This window comes from Nanorana parkeri, unplaced genomic scaffold (assembly GCF_000935625.1).
Source record: "Nanorana parkeri isolate BGI_ZX_2015 unplaced genomic scaffold, ASM93562v1 scaffold868, whole genome shotgun sequence".
NCBI classification, from domain to species: domain Eukaryota; kingdom Metazoa; phylum Chordata; class Amphibia; order Anura; family Dicroglossidae; genus Nanorana; species Nanorana parkeri.
In genome coordinates, this window is record NW_017307136.1 from 68,857 (window position 1) to 88,447 (window position 19,591).

The window sequence follows — 19,591 nt, forward strand, 5'->3', positions numbered from 1 at the left end:
ACTGGGAACTGCTATGGCTGATATGTACCAATGCACAAAAATGTTTTTAAGCAATACTTTTCTGCTGGCAGTGGGTCATTTAATAATGCTTAAAGGGTAGCATTAAAAATACACAATTCCTTTTAAAAACCATGATTGGTGGATGTCTTTAAACCTGCAGGTGAAATTGCATACCTGTTGGATATAGTACAACAAAACTGGCATTTACTGGGGAAGGGGTCCCCATCAAAATTAATACTATGTCCTTATCTATAATAAGGGTCTGGTATAGATTTAGAGGGTGACACTAGGCAAAAAATACTAAAAAGTGGGGTTCACCCCAAATCCATATCAGACCCTTATCCAGGCACGCAGTCTGGTTGGCCAGAAAAGGGAGGGGCAGTGAGCGTGTGCCCCCCTCATTCTGAACCATACCAGGCCACATGCCATCGACATGTTGAGGAGAACTTGGTCGGGAGATGTCCCCTGGCAATACGCCATGCCCCCATGGAGACATATGCACACATCCCTGGCCTAGTGGGTGTGGGGGTCTGCTAAGGAGGAGGGGGGTTCTGATCTGTGAGCAGGGAATAGTTATTCAGTGGTGGTAGTAATACGACTACTAAATGAATGACTTCTGGCTTCAGCAGCTGGCAGTTCGGTGGGCTCTCTTACTCCATGGTAAGTGCTTCTGTGTGTATCAGTCTACAAGAGACCGATATGAAGACATATTCAGATACTTATGCCATCTGTATTTAAAAATACATTCCATTATTTTTTATGAATATATATGTGCAAATAGAATTGTATGTTTGCATAGATTAGAGCTAAAAACGACACCATTTTGTTAGTCATCCACATTTTTTAAATACGGACCATTTTACCTGTTACTCTGCATTACATATTGTATTTTCCATAATTGTCACTTCCTCTCAGTCCTGATGTAACCGACAAAGAATGTGGACTGGGTGTTATCAGTGCATTTTATGGTCCACCCTGTAAACTCATTCTTACAGGAAGATATAGGTGTTCCATGTGCGGCTCCCTTTTTGTTATTCAGAAATGCTACCTATGGTTTATAAAGTCACGTTTCTAGAACAACAAATCTAGATTTACAACTTTTGTAAACAGAGTGGTGCAATGTGAAAAGTTCATAACTGCAAAGAGAAAACATAAATAATTGTCATAATACATATAACCATAGAAGCGGCCTGGCTGTTTTCAGGTGCATTTGGTGGCATCTCATTGGGGGCTGACCAGACATCTGCAGCTGAGTGCAGTCTGCGAGATATTGGTCAAGCAGACCAAGGAGACCTTGATATTGGTTGCCCTTACGTTGGTGGTGTCTTTTCTCACCTTACTCCCCCAAATCTGCCCCACTCCCTAACATAAACACTTGGCATCCTAGTTTATCTTCATAGTGGTGTACTGCAGCTTCATATAGAATTGTGCTCTCATGTCTTACTTAGACCTCCTGGTGATTTACTGGAAATATGCATGAATACATTCCCTACATGCCACAGTATACAGCAACAGTATCATTTAAAAAATACTTTACCTTTTTTTCCCCCCCCCCATAAAGTGCAACTGAAGCCACAACTTAGTTTTGGATAGAGTAGAAAGGAATTAGAACCACTGTCAGGTTTTTATTGCTGTTGGTGTCCCCCTTAGAGAGATTCAGGCCCTCTATTTGTCCCGGTGACTGTTATCACTGAAAGTGAAAACAAATCCCAAATCTTGGTTTGTCATAAGAACAGGAAAAGAAGGGAAATGAGGACACTAGTTCTAGTGACCCTGCTGGCCACCAGGGATTTCGCCTCACTTCCTGTTGTGACTGTTGGGCAGGAAATTAAGGTAAATCTCCCCAACAGGACAAAAAAACTAAATACTGAAAGGGGTTCTGGCCCTCACTTACTCTATGAAAAAAATAAAGTTTTGGCTTCAGATCTACTTTAAAGGAGAACTATGAGGTGAGTGAAAATCACTCATCCTCATAGTTCGAGCCGACGTGCGACAATGAAACTGTCACACGTCGGCTCAACAGATCGGGAAGTGAGTGAATACATACTGTCACTCGCTCACTTCTCAATCATCTTCTGGCAGAGAGCCGTGACTGTCAGTCACGGCTCCCTGCAGGGATTGCCCCCCTCCCCGCTCCGATCCTCCAGCGCTGACTGGAGGAACGGACGGGGAAGGGGGTGGGCACAGCTGGCTCTGCCTCTAGATAGGCAGAGCGAGCTGTTATTCACACAGCTGGGTGGATCTCGAGTGCATTGTTGGGATCTTTTCCGGATGCGATGGTCTCAGTATACTGCGAGCTGTAGCTCGCTATATACTGAGCTTTGGGTCACGGTAGGACGCTAATATATGTCCTCCCGTGACCCTTAAGAGAACTATGGGGAAAAACACTTACCGCATAGTCCTCTTTTTAAAGAAGTCATCTTTAAGCTCCCTTGAAGTGACTGTGCATAGAGTTGCTTTTTGGAAGCATGATGACAAGTTTACTGCAAGTGGGAGACATCATTTGTTCAGTCTTCTGTCCCGCAGTTATCACTTGCTTGCACTATACAATACAACTATACAATTTCACAATCTACTTTAGATCTACCACCAGCTATATAGAGCAGGGGCCCGTCTGATTTGATTGATTTTTTTTTTTTTTTTAGGTTTGTCCTCATATATTCACAGTAAATCTAAAGAAGATTTAACATAGATTGTACAGTCAAATTGTATAATATGCAGATGTGAAATGTGTAAACACAGCCATTAACATAAAGATCATTGGTTGTGGGCCAGCATCCTGGTGAAGTACTGTGTATGCGACCGTGCATGATGGCTAAACAAAGGTGGTGCTGGTTTTCTAGGGAGCAAGCAAGATGACGGCATTGTCAGAAGTACTGTGATATCTCTGAGATTGGTGATCAGTAGCTGCAAGGGTTATTTATTACTTCATATGCATGCACTTAATATGAGACAATATCTCTTTGGGTGTGTCCTTCGGTTTCATTATTTGTTTTTACTAATGACTTAAAAGGAATGAACATTCACTAGGTGCTCTGTTGGACAATAGAAAGTGCTGTGTGGCACCTACTTTGCAATCTTCCCTTCATTGTTGTGTACACTGCCTTGTTAATTAAGCCTGTTCATACTTTCTACTCATGAAATGCAGTATAAAGCTGGCCATACACCTTACAACCATCACACGACTTTCATCGTGCGATGGTTGTAAGGTAATTAAAAGCTCGTACGATCTACCCATCTTGGACAGGCAGATCGTACTTGCGATCATCGCAAGCTCGCCCCGCTGATGGGAGGGCTTCCGATGACTGCAATGCTGAGCGGGCAGTGTGCGCTTGCGCACACCGGCCCCTGCGGCATTTGTCTTATGAGTACGCCACAAACCTGCCGAAAATCTAACGATTTTCGGCTGGTTTTCCAACGTGCTCGTAAGACAAAAGACGTGGGACCGTACAGTAGAAACGGTTGCACGCCTTCCATGCACCTGCCGATTATCGTACGATGGCTCCTGAGATGCGGCACTGATGGCCGTGAAAGATGTGCATAAAAGCACTGCGTAAATTGTCGGCTCTATATAAATACCTGTAATAAATAAATAGAGCGCAGCCTGGTCCACGTCTTTAGACGTGTGGGGCGGTGCCAGCACTTAATCAGGTTCTTCTGACAGCCCAGCAGTTTCTATGACAATCGCGGAGGACCACAAACTTCTTTGGGGAATATGGTACATGCTCTAATCAGGTATGCCCCATATGTGGCTTTTAACCATTTATACTCTTGTGTATGGTCATCAACAGTTTTAATAATCACCAGGATACAGGAATGTCAGTATTCTATACACAACTGGAAGGGATCTGATGTCATGATCAGGTCAGAAGGGGGTCGGTCAGTGGTTTTGATTAATTGTTTGATATTTCACGTGTATATATGTAGAACATTGTAACTTTATGGTTATCGATTTGTTTGCCTGATGAAGGAAACGAATCCGAAACATTGCTTCACATTGTGGTATGACCCTTTGAGGGCAAATTCACACCATGTCCAGATCATCACCAGACCAGATTGTTTCCGGACCCAAAATGCATCCTAATGTATCCCTATGCTATTTCTGTCCTCACACCAGTGTTCACACCAGCACATTCCGTTCCGGACCAGAAAAATACTGCTTGTCCTATTTTGTCTGGTCTGGAATGCACTGGAACGAATAAAAACACATTAGAAACGCATACAAACGCACTGGAACACACCTGTAAGACCATTTTAATTAAAAAAAATTTCCATCGTGGTAAAAACGCAATGCGCTGTGTTCTAGATCTGGTACAGAAAATGGTGTGAACCTGCCCTGAGTCAATAAAGGAGCATTTACTGAAGGAACTACTGACTTCTTTATCGTATTGATTGAGCAGCAGCATCCGCAGTCACTGCAGCACCCTACCCCCCCATGAGCTTTGGGGAACTTCGGTTAGGAGTGTGGTGGGACCCACGTGGAATTCGACTTGTTTAATGGTAGTCACTGCAAAGAAACTAGAATGTGACACATAAGTTAGGCTGGGTTCACACCTGGGCGTATGGAATATGCTCGTTTGCAGCACGTTTTTACAGCGATTTGCGGTAAAAGAAACGCGCGACAAACGTTTCCATTAGGATACAGCCGGCAAATATGCCCCAAAGAAGCTCCTGTACTTCTTTGGGCGTAGGGCGTTTTTCAGCGCGTTCCTGCGCGCTGTAAAACGCCCAGGTGGGAACCATGCCCATAGGCAATTTATTAGTTTTCACGTGTTGAGCGTTTTACAGCGCGTAGGAACACTCTGTAAAACGCCCAGGTGTGAACCAGGCCTTAGTGGTGCTTTCAGCAGAACTTTTACACACTGGTGTTTTGCTCTTTGATGTAAAATCCCACATTTATCTCAAATAGCCAAAATGGATAACATCAGACTGTTGTGTTAAACCATCTAGCCCACTGCATTTGATTTAATTTTTTTTAAATATTATATTTTTTAGGGAAAATCTCGATGTGCCACAATTTACCTGGTATTTTATCTGTTTCTGTATATATTTCCACAGACTGAAACATTTCTCGTGTTCGACCACAGGCACCCCAATGAACAGAGACGTTTCAAGACATTGGTGGGCTGAATAGGTAAAGTCGCCTTCTTGTTCGTTTTGCTGATGCTTTTATGAAAACTTTCAATAATTGGAAGCCCTTTTTACTTGTGTTCTTTACTAATTTTACCTGTACCTTTTGATGTTGGCTGTTTTATGATATAAAATGGTGTAAAGAAAATTGTGTCTAGCTGTTCTTTTCTGCTGTAGCCCAAATAATGAATGCTGACATTTGGCTGGTTGCTTTTGAGCCATTTCGGCCACACAAATCATGCTAGTAATATTATAATTCAATTGAATGTTCTGTGCCTCCGTGATGTGAAATCTTACAAGAGATGATTTTCTTTGCTCCAGTTTTCCTAAATCTGCATAATTATAAATGTTTTTAGGAAAAAAATCACTAGATTGTATTTTTGCTACTGCTTCAGGTCATTTGGATCCAAATTTTGAGGTGCCCACATTGGAGATGAGGACTTCAGAAGAGCAAGCAGCCACGACAGTGTTGCAGAGACTGCTGCAGGAGCAGCTACGTTACGGCAATCCTAATGACAACCGTAACCTGCTGGCATTGCATCAACAAGCCACAGGGAACATTTCCCCCTACACTGGTGGACAATTGCCTCAGAACGAAGGACTGACTTCTCAGGACTCCCACTTGGTTCCACATGCTGCCCGGCAGGAGCCGCAGGGGCAGGAGATCCAGGTGGAGAATATGATGGAGAAACAGATACCACTAAGAGCTCAAAACAGCGAAGACCTCCCTACTTATGAGGAGGCCAAAGTACAGTCTCAATACTTCAGAGGACAACCTCACGCCAGTGTTGGAGCAGCTTTCTATGTAACTGGGGTGACCAATCAGAAAATGAGGACTGAGGGTCGTTCTACTGTTCAGAGGGTTAACACAGGAAAAGTTCACCAGGATGATGGTCTAAAGGACTTAAAGCATGGGCATGTGAGATCTCTGAGCGAGAGACTTATGCAGCTGTCGCTGGCTACAAGCGGGGTGAAGGCCCATGCTCCTGTTACCAGTGCTCCTCTCTCGCCACAACCAGGGGATTTCTATAAAAATTCTGGGTCCAATGAACTGTACAAAAACTCTTCTCAAAATGGGGGGCAAAAAGTGAGTGAGCATAGGGGCCCTCCTCCTGACTACCCATTCAAAAACATTTCCACTCTCCCTTCACGTGGGAAAGCCAAGGAAATAGGTCTCCATTATGGGGACCCCAGAGCCAATCCACAGAACCGCTCAGATGGACCAATGGTTCGTTATCAGCCTCCTCCAGAGTATGGACTATCCAGGTAGGTTATTTATTTTAGTTTTTAAAGAAAACAAAAAATGTGTATGTTTTTAATGATTACATTTTATATTGTACTTGATCAGTCCCTACAGCTCTACCAGCCTTTGCCATCTAAACACAGGAAGCAGCTGTGCATAAAAATGGAAAGAGTAACAGGGTTATTTACAAAAGGGTGAAGAGTTTGCAGAAGGCAGGAGAAGTGAACAATCTAGGCCAAAATAGCTGATTTGAAAAACAGTTCGGCTATGTTGTCCTAGATTGTAAACCTATCCTGCCTTCTCTAAACTTTTAACTCTTTTATGAATAACCCTGTGAGGTTATTTTCTGGTTTTGTTGGGGTACAATCTATGTATTTGGCCAGGTGGGGCTGAATTAATCTCAGGACAAAGATATAAACATTTACAGTTGATAAGTTACTTTTGCAACCTTTTTGTATTGTTAATACAGGCAATGGCTTTTTAAAACATACTCACTCTGCTGCTTAAAGCTGGCATGGGACAACGTAGCGGTCTCATGCTGGCTCTATACCGAGAGCTGAGCGATCATGTACCCACAGATCACTCAGTTATCGGTCGGTTTTCCGGCAGAGAGCAGCGACTGTCAATGTCTGCCCCTGCAGGGATTCCCCCCTTTCCTCTCTGTTCCTCCAGCACTCACTGGAAAGAGGAGGGGCAGGCAGCTCAGAGGATCTGGAGTAAGATTTGATCATATCACTATTGTGTTCACTGTTCTCCTTGCTGGAGGATGCGAGATGATAAAGCAAAACCTTGCCTCTACCAAGATGGTTGCCTCCACAAAGAGACACAGTGCAGAAACAGTCATAATAAGCCAGTTAAGGGGAAAGATCAGCTGCCAGGAGACCAGAGGCAATGCTGGTGACTAGTGCTTGACCCTCTGCCTGCTTTTTTGGGGCACAGCTTCTAGAGTTTATTTCCTCTGTGTTCTTCAACAGATAGTGTTAAGTAGGATTTACATGGTGCAAATTTCATCCTGCTTTTCATGAACCGTGCAAAAATCGCACAATGGGTGTCGCTGTTAGCACCTTTCCAACTGGCATCCCTCGATAAGCTCATCGAAGTAGCAGGTTAAAAAATTGTTGGCTGAACGGAGCTTGCAGAAAATCAGCCGCTAACGCCATTCGGGTACTCTGACAGCGGCAGGCGGTCGCTGTCAGAGTGCAATGGAAACAGCGGGGGGATTCCTCAATCAATGCTTGTAAGTGGTGATAGAGGAACCTGTTCTGTTTTTTTTTGCCTGCAGGTTGAACAAAGAAAATAGAAGCGTGTATGCCCAGCTTAATTGTAGAAAGTACTTCTTGGCATACAGGTCAGGTACAGAGTGAAGAGGCTGGTGATAATTTGGTTTCTGCGTATATTTTATTGTGCTTATTTATGCCAGTTTGAAGTGGAATGAGTGAGCTTGCTCTACTGTGAGTACATTGTACTTTTCTCCTTGTATGTGTCAGTGCACTGCAAATGTTACCATAGATAATTTTTTATTATGTTTTTTTCTGGGGAAGTCATGATAAAAAAGTCCCTCTTCTATGGCTTACTCATCCGACACCTGCGTGCAGTAAGAGATGCTTCTCATTCCTGTGTAGGTAGTGTATACTGTATTCCACCACTGTGTTAATTGCTGTTTATAACATGTAGGAAGTCTTGCTTACCAGACGAATGAGGCACCTGTTGTGGTGGGGGTTAATCTTCAACAATGAAGGAAATATTTTACTTGGGCTGACACAGTTTATTATGTGAAGGCACCTGACAGGTTTTGAGGAGTAGAATGTTTACACCACAAAGCATCAGGGAAGGATCTTATGACACACATTTTAAATATTTAGTCTGTGATCATAAATGCTGAAGAGGAGAGAGTGTCTGTCTGGTGACACAGCACTGTGTGATACTATTTATCCCACCCTATGGATTTTCCCATTGTTGCACGCTGCAGTCATTTTCTTTTGCCTGAAATTGTTTCTAATGTCAAATATGTATCACTGAGCCTTTCCTCGTATGTGTTTGTGAGGAAATTAGTGTTTTAGATTTTGTTTCAGAATGTTATAATTTGCTACTCATGGACTCTGTACATTTCAACAAAATGCAAAAGCTGTCCATTAAGCCAGGTAGCTCATGCTCCTTGCCTCTCCCCCTCACCCCACCCCCCACTTACCTGTCAGCTCTGCTTGTCACTGCCGCTAGTCCCCCAAGTGATCTTCCATCCCGAATTTCCTGGTTGCGGTGGAGGAGATTGAGTGCAGAGGAGCCATAGGCTATGGACACACACAGCCGGGGCCGGGAACTTCCACGCACGGGTGTCTCCACAGCAGTTGCTTTGCTGATGGAGGCACCTGTGCAGGGGGTGGGAGAGAGAGCAATGCGGGGACCCACTAGAACTGAGGACATCACGAAGAACTGAAGAATTACAAAAAAAATTACATAAATGCAGTCTCCCATTTATTTATTTAGTTATGTATTTATGAATGTATGTGTGTATATATGTATGTATGTATATATTGTGTGTATGTGTGTGTTCAATGTGTATGTATGTATGTATGTATGTGTGTGTATGTGTATATATATATATATATATATTACAGTTGTGCTCATAAGTTTACATACCCTGGCAGAATTTATGATTTCCTGGCCATTTTTCAGAGAATATGAATGATAAGACGATAACCTTTCTGTCACTCATGGGTAGTGTTTGGCTGAAGCCATTTATTATCAATCAACTGTGTTTACTTAATATATAATGTGTACATATAAATTATATAAAGGTTTATTATCATTTTAAATAGTTGTATTTTTAGATTTCCTCATAAAGTGTGGGTGTGCGTTATTCTGGGTTTCCCACCAGATCGGCTGCATTTTTGGACAATGGCTGGTGTACTTCCACAGGGATTTTATTGGGATCCCAAAATCTGCTAAAAATTAGCGCTTGTAGTTAAGCATCCTGCAGATTGTTTTGTAAGTTGAGATAAATCTATATAGTTTTCAGTCTACTCCTAGTGTCTAAATCCATTGCAGAATATTATTTTATCATTCTTAGGAGCTTTAATAACATCTGCCAGATGTAAAGAGAGATTAGTGCATTCGCTCAGGTTTTGCTCTTCCTTTCTTGCTGCCATTGTTCTGCATTCAGAAGTAGAATGTTGGCGGGTTTGGCGCCATCTGTTTGAATCTGTGGCTCTATAGCAGAGGGCGGGAGACTAGAACACAGAGCAAGTGTATTCAGTAACCAGGGAAGCCAACCAGAAATCCATTCTCGGCGGCTTAGTTTGGGTAGATGAGCTGATTTCTAGCTGGATCTTTAGTGTCACTGTGGAGCATGAACCCTTGAACAGTGCTGATTGCATGACAAGTTTATGTATTTTTTTTTTTATTGAACGGTCCTAGGACTTCAGGGACGTATTGCATTATTTAATAGACATACAATATTTTGAGAAATGTGTGATTTCAGTAGTGTGTTTTTGTGTGTGGCTTTGGTTTTATTTATTTATTTTAAATGTGCGCTGAGTAGAAATGTGTGTGTTGATAATCGGCTACTAACCCAAGTGTAAATTTGTTAATATGCTAGATGCAAGATTTCACAGCTAACACATGGCTTGCAAATGCATAACGACCGCTGTTCTTTAAAGCGTATTAATAACCTGTAGTCACTAATGATAGGAAAGGACCTCTTGCATTTAGCAGATTTTCCTAATTGTGTGGATTGTTTGCATAACGGTAAATCTCTTTATACACATTCCAGTATTTTCTGAATACAGTATTTATAAATATGAGCATTATGTGTAACTCAATTTCTCCACACATTAAATGAATGTTTTTTTTTTCTTCTTTTTGTTCGATCATCTGTTTTATGTGATTTATATGTATATAATAGTATGATTCTAATTTTACATATTACAATTGAATGTTCCCATGCTGGTCTGCTCATGCTCAAGCTTTTTATTATGCATAACGACCGCTGTTCTTTATGCATATAATAGTATGATTATAATTTTACATATTACAATTGAATGTTCCCATGCTGGTCTAGTCATGCTCAAGCTTTTTATTATCTCGTTGTAAAAATACAATACATTTAGGTGTAATCTACTACCTCTCTGGTAGTAGATTATTCTAAGCTCACACCAAATTGTTTAAGTAAGGACACTTTGCACCACATTTTAGTCCCTTCTTAGAATGGCTCAGACATTCTCTTTTGACCATTTTATATTGGACCTGTAGTCTTTACACTAGGGATGCACCGATATATCGGCCGTCGAAACATATCGGGCAAAAATGGCACTTTTGGCATAATCCCGAAAGTGCCATTTTCCTGCCAATACATCAGCACATCACTGCTTTCTCTCCTCCACGCTGGGCGCTGCTCTGTGTCCCAGCGGGGAGGAGAGAAACTGTGACAGCCGGCCGAGCGGGAGGAGAGCTCTGTGAGCGGCTGGCATCTCTCCTCCTATCACAGTCCAGCAGAGCGGTGTGTGGGCGGAGACAGGCCGTGCTGTCACAGGAGGCTGAGCTCTCCTCCCTGCACCACTCGCTCAGCCTCCTGTGACAGCGTGTCAGAAAGGAGAGCGAGAGCAAACACTCCGCGATCAGTGATTGCTGAGTGTGTGTACATAATTGAGGACATGGTATGTGTACTATATCCTCAATTATGAATGAATGGGAAGTGATCTACATCACCTTCTGTTCATTCATAGTTGTAGTTATAGTAAACATACCATGTCCTCATGTTATCAATGAACAGGAACACTCATAGAGGATTCCTGTTCATTGATAACAGGGGACACAGAAAAAGAGATGAGGACTTTGTGTTCTCAATCTCTTTTTCTATTTTAAAAGGGAAATATCAGGGGTCTATTTACACCCCTAAAATTTCCCCAAAGCCCCTAAAAGTAAAGTAAAAAAATATATATTGAAAAATAAATTAATGACTAAATAAATATACATTTTTTTAAAAGTTTATAAAAAATAAATAAAAATAAAATATTGAAAAAATTTGAAGAAAATAAAATAAAAAACATTTTCGGTATCGGTTTCGGCCTGACAATCTTTTTTAATTTCGGTTTCGTTTCGATTTTAACATTTCCATTTCGGTGCACCTCTACTTTACACATTACAGTAAATGAGAGATATGATAAAATTGTATGATTACATAGTAACGTATAGGTGGCTTAAACTGAACTTCTTCTCTTTTCTCCTGGTGGCAAATAGATCAACAAGGGAGGGAAGGGAATGACAGTGTAGACAGCAAAAGAACCTGACATTAACATGAATCTGGCGTTTTGCCCTCCATGAGCAAAGGTTCACTTAAAGAGTTTCTGTAGCAAAATTGATAAAAATTGTTAATTGTCTCCCTTGTAAAGAAGAGGTATTATACTTGCCTATGCCGCCTCCCGTTCCACCGCTTCGCTGTCCTCAAAAGCTATGGCACCTAGAAAATCATTTCTCGCTACTGTGTCCTGCAGTGATGTGAATCATGCTTGGCGGGGGCACCAGGACTCTGACACTCCCTGCAGGTTTTTAATTTTGCGACCGGGTCACTTAAAAATGTCCTATTTTAAGATAGAATTGAGCATCACAACAAGTAATCAATGAAATGCTGACTAAATTGTCTGTTTTTTTTATTTTGTGCATTGTTAGTCTGTAGTCCTATTGTATGATGTAAGAACATTTATAGCATATACAGTTTAGAGTCTAGGAGGAAGCCATTGTGTTTTTCCCTTTCCTCTAAAAAAGCTTTATTTCTGGAATGTGCCCTGTTCACCTTGTGGGTGTCTCAGGGGATTTGGTGAACATTCTGTATTTCATGTGACCCTACACAGAACCTAGAAAAGTCATTTGTTTAAAATAACAAACACACCTCTGACTATTTGCCTGTCACTCTAGATAAGTGTGTCTGTGCCACTTAGTGCGCCACAGGTCAGATGAATTGTATATATAGAAATGGGGGGAAGTATTCATTTTCCATATTCCTTTACACTTTTACGGTTATAGAGCCGTGCCTATCATGACACAAAGCTTTCTGTCTCCCCAGGCACAGCAGGGACTGCTAAAGTGGAACTTCCACTCCTTAGCCAGGGCAAAACAAAAGAAAAGCATATATGCAGTACATCTCTTCTTTTTTTCCCCTTACTACTCCCCAGGTTTGCTTGATTTGCAATGTCCCATCCCTTCTTACCCCCCCACCCCCTTCAGGTGGATAGGTAATTATTTTGAATAAGAAAACAAAGGAGCGCTAAGACCTTGAGGAAAGTCCCATGATGGGACTGTTTGGCAATGGGTCTGTGTGCGAGAGGGATGGACAATTAATAGGAATAAAAATTACTCACCTAGGAAAGAAGATGGTCATCCTGTGGGGGAAGTGATCGGATGTCCTGTATAATGGTGCTGTTATTAACTTCTTAGTTGAATGGATCAAAATGGTGTGGAAACTGCATCTGTAAATGGGTATAGTACACTGATGAGATCCTGAATCATGAATCCTGAGGAGCTGGTCAAGGTCTCTGGACCAAACTGTGGGTCCTTCCAAAGGAGCTCGTTGTGGGGGTGGTAAAGATGGGCTCAGCTGGCCGGGCTGAGCCGTAATGGCTGTTCGTGTGGAGAAAGAAGCCACCGGACACTCAAAGAGGCTGTGTGGCGGCTGACTAGAGGAAGGAGTCGATCGCTTAGATTCAGGTGTCCGTGAGGAGAAAAACAGAAGGGAGACCGAACGTCCCTGATCCTAGAAGTAATGAAGAAGTATCGAGGACTACGCGTTTTTGAGGCAGTCTGCCTCTTTCTCAATCTGGGATGCTGGAATGTACCTTCCTAAGTGAGTCATTTTTCTTCCTATTAATTGTCCATCGGATTAAATCGCTCTCGCACACAGACCCATTGCCAAACGGTCCCTTTATGGGACTTTCCTCCAGGTCGTAGCGCTCCTTTGTTTTCTTTTTGTTTTCTTTTTCACACAGCATCTTAATGGGAAAGGTGCAGCATTCCTGGGAGGGAAAATGGTAGAAAGACTGGAGGAGCTTTTAAACTAGAAAGTGGGGGGGAGGGTATAAAAATAAAATTACTTAAACTAAACGTTGATAATTTAACACAGAATAAATAACACAGAAAGTAGTAAAAAAGGAGTTAATAATAGAGTGGGCTCACTCCAGTCAATATAGGAAATCCGTTGGCACATGTAAGTATAACTAACAACGGACGACCGAAATCAAGGCAGAATAATAACAATAAAAATAGTGGGGAACAACAAGGTAGTAAACTTTTGTCCCACAAAAAGAGAGGAATTAAATGTATGTACACCAACGCTAGAAGTCTGGCAAATAAAATAGAGGAGCTTGAAATTAGGTTAATTGAAGAGGACTTCGACATAGTGGGTATAGCGGAAACCTGGCTGGACAGCACGCATGACTGGGCTACTAATATAGAGGGGTATAACCTGTTTAGGAGGGACAGAGGTGGGAGAAGACACAGTAAGATCAGTTAGGGTCTGGAACTCACTGCCACAGGCGGTGATTTCAGCAAATAATGTGGAATTGTTCAAGAAACTTTTGGACGATTTCTTAAGGGACCGTAATATACAGGGGTACGGGTACTCCTAGAATGAGATCCTAATAGGTTGGACTTGATGGACTAATGTCTTTATTCAACCTCAAATACTATGTAACTATGTAACACTCCTCTTCCTGCTTAAGGAGACTGCACACCAACCATTTGCACATACATCCTTCACTATCAGTAGTGCGCTTTACAAAATTTTTCCAATTATTTTGAAAACATTTGATCTGCCTATTCTAGATCTCTCAGATAACTGCTATTCTCACCGTTTCTATTATCTCTTTAAAAACTACTCGCTACATTTAAGATTCTCCCTGATGACAAATACCCAATTGGATTAATAAGTCTTTTTCAGAATAGCCTATTTCCTTGTTTAATTATTAATTTGTATTCTTATTATTTAACAACTTTATCGGGGGAGGAGAAGGGTAGAGAGAAAAAAAAAAGAAATGGAAAGAGGAAGTACACACAATGAAGGACAGGGCTGGAGAGGAAGACCTGTGTTGGGTTTGTGACTCTGGTGCAGATACCACCATGGCCATCATGCTTGTATTGATTTAACTGGGGGCCGCAGTAAAAGCTACAAGTGTCGAAACAGGAGGATGGGAATGAAGGTCACCATAAACCATGGCCTTTTGAAACGCATACCTTTTTCATCGTGCCTATCAATCACATACTACCCCTTCTTTAGTAAACAAGAAACTATTCCTACCATCGAAAGGCAACTTACTCATGTTTGGCAAACATTTCTTTGAGAAAACACACTTTTCATGCACTTAGTAAAAAAAACCCATAAAAAACCCTTACTGTACCTACACTAACTGAACATCAGTAATATTACAGAAACTAGCAATAACAACATGGATACTATACTATGACATGATATTCTAATGATATGTGGTCCATCAAATAATATACCTACATGTGTTAGGAACAGAACTTTATGGTGTCAGTGATATTGAATTGTTACCATTTATTTGTAACCATCATTCTACTCTGTGTGTACTTTCTATATATCCATAAAGAATTACAAATAAAAAAATAACAAAGATATACTCACCCAAAGTTTCGAGAGGGCCAGGTGCTGATCAAATATTTTCACTGAGCTTTAATGCCTGGATCATATTCTGCAGCAGTTATTTTCAGCACTGTGACGGGTTTTTTTGTGTGTGTTTCTTTTTGTGTTTAGATCTAATTGGTTGTCCCTGCAGAAAATAACAATGTTAATGGAATTTCCCTATCATTATAGAATTGGACCTGTGGTAGCCAATTAGTTAAGATTATATTTTTGAAAATGAATATAATATTAAGTTGGTTGTTACCCAGAACATATAGAATGTAGAAATTAAAGGCGTGTTCTGTATTTTCACCAGTGTCCTCACATGTTCTCTTGGCATCTCTCCAGTTAATGAATCAGCTTGGCATTTATAGGACAATTCTGTACCTAAGCTCATGTAAAAATTAACTGCTTGTCCACATTCCTGGATTGCAGCGCTGCCTCCCTTGAAAAAGCTGTTAGGCTCTAGTGGGTTCATTTTGAAACACATTTATCCACAGTATGTCTGTGTTTTTAATTGGTGACATCACTGTATTGTAGACCCAAAGATCTAAAACCAAGACTAGAAAGCATTGTCTTCTGCTTGTGTAGTTTAAGGCAGCTCAGGCCAAATCTTTCCAAAACCTAGTATCTGGTTTACCCCCTACAGTCCATAATAACCTTTTGTCATAGCTGGTGGTATAGGGTTTAATTACTGCTATGATCCATAATGCTTATATCATTAAGCGCTTCCCCACTCAGACCTACTTCTGATGAGATGTGCGACATGCCAAACTCTGCAAAGCATCTGGAAGTGGAAGCTGCCTTCCCCCTGCATGCTGTCATGTAACAGGAAAGTCACATGGTACAACGCACATTAAGCGATTTAGCTCTTCACAACATTCAGTTGTTTGACACTTCATCTGATTATGCATAGGATGACTGCAATTTATTTGAACGAAACAAACTTTAACATGTGTTTTACATTTGATCACTTTGTAACTGATGAAAAACTTTTTAAAACTTTTTCTTTCATTTGAGTATTCTAAGGGCAGAAAAATCACATAGTAGTTTTGGTACTTTGCATAAAGTTTTAGATGCTGATAATCTTTGGGCTGGTTCAGGCAACTCAGCTCTGCGAAGCCAGGATTAGTATCAGATCCCGTTATCTTTAAAAAAAGAACTCTGGGTATTTTTTTACATTTACCCTTGCAGTGGGGCTACCCCAATTTTACAAGGGGTAAGTGCTCATTTTGGTCTAGGTCTGAAAATAACAGTTATTCTCACCCAAACCTCCAAGCCAGCTTGCTCTTATACCAGTCCCTGGAGCATCTCTTCCCCTCCGTTGCAGTGGTCTTAGGTCTTGAGACTCATCACCTTCTATACACAGTGTTTAGGATGGAAGGACGCCAAGGTACATACCCTAGCTGCTGCAGCAGAGGAGGAGACAGGGTGCAGGGACTGCTGTCACAGCCGGCTGACTTGCAGGATCCAAATCTCTTATTGTGTCTCATGCACTGCCCCTTTCTATTGCAGCTCACAGTGGCAGGGTTCCAGCAACAGAGGCAACAATGCCAATCCAAAAATCAATGGGCAGGACTAGGTGTGGTCCGGTGCTAAATGACAAGCTACAGGCTTGTAAATACCTACATCCCCTGCAACATCTTCTCATCGCTCTGTAGTGCAAGTAGGAACAGCCTACATGAGAGTGACAATTCTGCTCTAAATTAAGAAGCAGTGCATCATTGTTGCCACACTATAACCGTAAGCTTCACTTCCCTGGTAGGATCAACAGGTATTTGTGGGACTTTGCTGGTTGGTTAAGGGAAAACTGTTGGTGCAGATGCACTTACAGTTGAGTGCTGCAGTACCTAGTTTATTTTAATAGAAAGCCATAATTCTACTTTAAGTATGTGTCTGGATTAGTTCTAAATAGGGAGGTAGGGAAATTAGTCCTGCACATGCATGATGGTTGATAAATTACAGCTGAAATGGAGAGTGTAAGCGATGTGACCTACATTCCAATTAATGACAGGCACAAACACAGATCCACCTTCTTCATGTGGGCAGAAGCAAGGATGCTGTGACTGGTCCCAGCAAATCTCAACACAGAAAGTATTGAGAGGAAGTCCTAGCAGTCAGGAGATTCTAATTTACTTCTCCTTCTGTGGATAATAAATATACACGCGTTCTGACAAACTCTCACATAACCAGTTGGCTTTCTGAAAGAGACGCTGCCCAGACCTACATTCTGGTACACAGAATATGGTGGATGCTTGCAGAGAGATGGATTCTGAAAAATGATCATATACTTGGAGAGAATGCCAAGAAGGAAGGACTCGAGTAACTTGTGAAACCTGCAGTGTATGGGCTGTGTGCCTGCTTTTCATGTATGTACTGAGTTCCATCCTATGCCAGAAATGAGGTTTGTAAATCATTTTGGTTAAAGTTTCTGTCCACCTAAAGCTGTTATGGTTTACTTACAGTGAATAATCTACATCTGTATAGGAGATTTGTATTTATGGTGTTTGTTGCAGGATTGAGGATCCTTGTGCAGCAACACAAGGTGAGATACCATTTCCTGGAGACTGAATAGGGTACTCTAGAGCTTTGGTTCTCAACTGGTGGGTCGTGACCCAAAAGTGGGTCGCAACCCCATGTCCAGCGGGTCCCCGGGTGCCTTTCACTTTTCTAGGTGAGAGGCTTCTCAGCCTCCCCCTAGCACAGCACTGTCAGTTCTCGCACCAAGCAGCCATTCAAAATATGCTGCCCGGCGTGTCGACTTGAGGTGGGGTGGGATGGGGCTATGGCCGTGTAGGAGCTCCATCCACTCATACGTGCTCTGCTTACAGCTCCCTTGCATGCCCTGTAGAGGTTCCTGGACCAACGATTCATCACATTCTGGCTCCTGGCACATCTATGGGTCGCATGGGAGTTGTAAAGCAATGCACATATGGATGGAGCTCCATCACAGCACAGCAGCCCACACTGTATCCAAGGCTGAGGATCCACTGCAGTTCTCGTAAGGTAGGCAGACTGGGTAGATATTAAAAAAAAAAAGATGTCTGTGACCGTGTGTGTCTGTCAGTGTTATTGATGGCCCTTTCACACTAGTACAGTGTGTTAATCGCACAGTCCCATTCAATTAACACACTGTAACATGCAATAGCACCTGCCTTGCGTTCTGGTGTGGGAGGTGTGTTGCATTGCCATTCATTTGAATGGCATCCCGAATGCACTTCCCAATCACAGTTTGATCGCCCGCGCTGGAACACATGGTACTGCAATGCCGTACGTTGCATTGCGACCTGGGTGGTGACTTAATGACCGAGGACAAATGTGGGTCCTGCGGTTATTCAGGTTGAGAACCACTGCTCTAGAGCTAATGTTAGCAAGACACACTTAGACATTTCTTGTACAGGCCTAGGGGCTGCACAATAAACCGTGTGGATGTAGGAACCTCCGCTGATAGCTATTGTATTCAGATAGCCGGCATACTGAATACCTGAACAGTTACTGCATCTGATTGGATGCAGTCCCTGTTCTATTGACAGTTTTCCACCTGGCTCCTTCAATTTTTCATTCATTGCTTGTTGAGTTGGGTGGTGCAGACAGGTCCACCCACCAGTCGATTTTGGCAGATTCAGCAGAAACATGCCAAAATTTAAGCCATGTTTGGCCACTTTAAGTTCTCAAAAATATGAAAGTTCTAGGGTGATTGAACTAAGTGGCATCAGTGTAAAAATGACTGTAGTATTTCTCTCTGTAATGGCTATGGTATCCTCCTTAAATATTGCATTTTAATAAATAGTTCTGTTAATTTACTAAGAGCAATAGCTCAAAAAGGTAAGTACAGAAAAGGTGTGGTTTTACTGGTATTTACATTCTTATACCTAGAGACTAACTTTTGATATATCATTGACATTCCAATAAACTGTCCTAAATTGAAGTATATATTTAGAGAAATACCTAATATAATAATGCAATTCTGTGTACTGCAGGCAAAATCAGGATGTACCACAGTCACTTCAACACAGATCATCACACTACCACAGTCCCACCTCATCTCTCACATCCCTGGGATCTATGAGCCTGCTACAGTCACCTCCACCTTCAGGCATGTCTCCATGTCAACTTCCATCTCCAAGCCATTTGGAATTCTTCTCTGGGCCTCCACGGCCTCAACAGATGCCTGTTCAGTTCCATCATGGAGATTTTTACCGTACGCCTCAGTCATATGTTGGACAGCAGCAGCAAACACAAATGGACCCTGGACTGACAAGACCTCCTCCATTACCTTCCCCATACACCCAGATGCAGGGTGACCCATTTGCTATTGTGTCCCGAGCTCAGCAGATGGTTGCTGTATTATCAGAAGAAAACCGGTCCTTGCGCCAGGAGCTGGAAGGATGCTACGATAAAGTGGCAAGGTTTCAAAAAGTGAGTATTGCTCAGTTTTTTTAGCACTATGACTGAAAAGCATCCAGCACAGTACTTTAGCTGCAGTTGGATCACAGACAAGCATTGAAAGAATAGCAAATAAAAAGAATACGGACAACAGTGGACAACGCATCCTCAGTATGTTATGAAAATTAGTTAGGGGGGGGTGG

The 19,591-nt window shown here is 42.0% G+C and overlaps 1 protein-coding gene across 1 annotated transcript in view; it reads left to right on the forward strand.

Moving 5' to 3' along the window:
- Window positions 1-5,059: 5,059 nt before the first annotated feature.
- AMOT (angiomotin) overlaps window positions 5,060-19,591 on the forward strand; it is a 47,183-nt gene continuing 32,651 nt past the window's right edge. Inside the window, exons 1-3 of the mRNA XM_018565637.1 lie at window positions 5,060-5,134; window positions 5,526-6,396; window positions 18,983-19,421. Of these exons, the coding sequence (XP_018421139.1) occupies window positions 5,564-6,396; window positions 18,983-19,421 (1,272 nt within the window). The 5' untranslated portion in view covers window positions 5,060-5,134; window positions 5,526-5,563. The remainder of the gene's footprint in view (window positions 5,135-5,525; window positions 6,397-18,982; window positions 19,422-19,591) is intronic.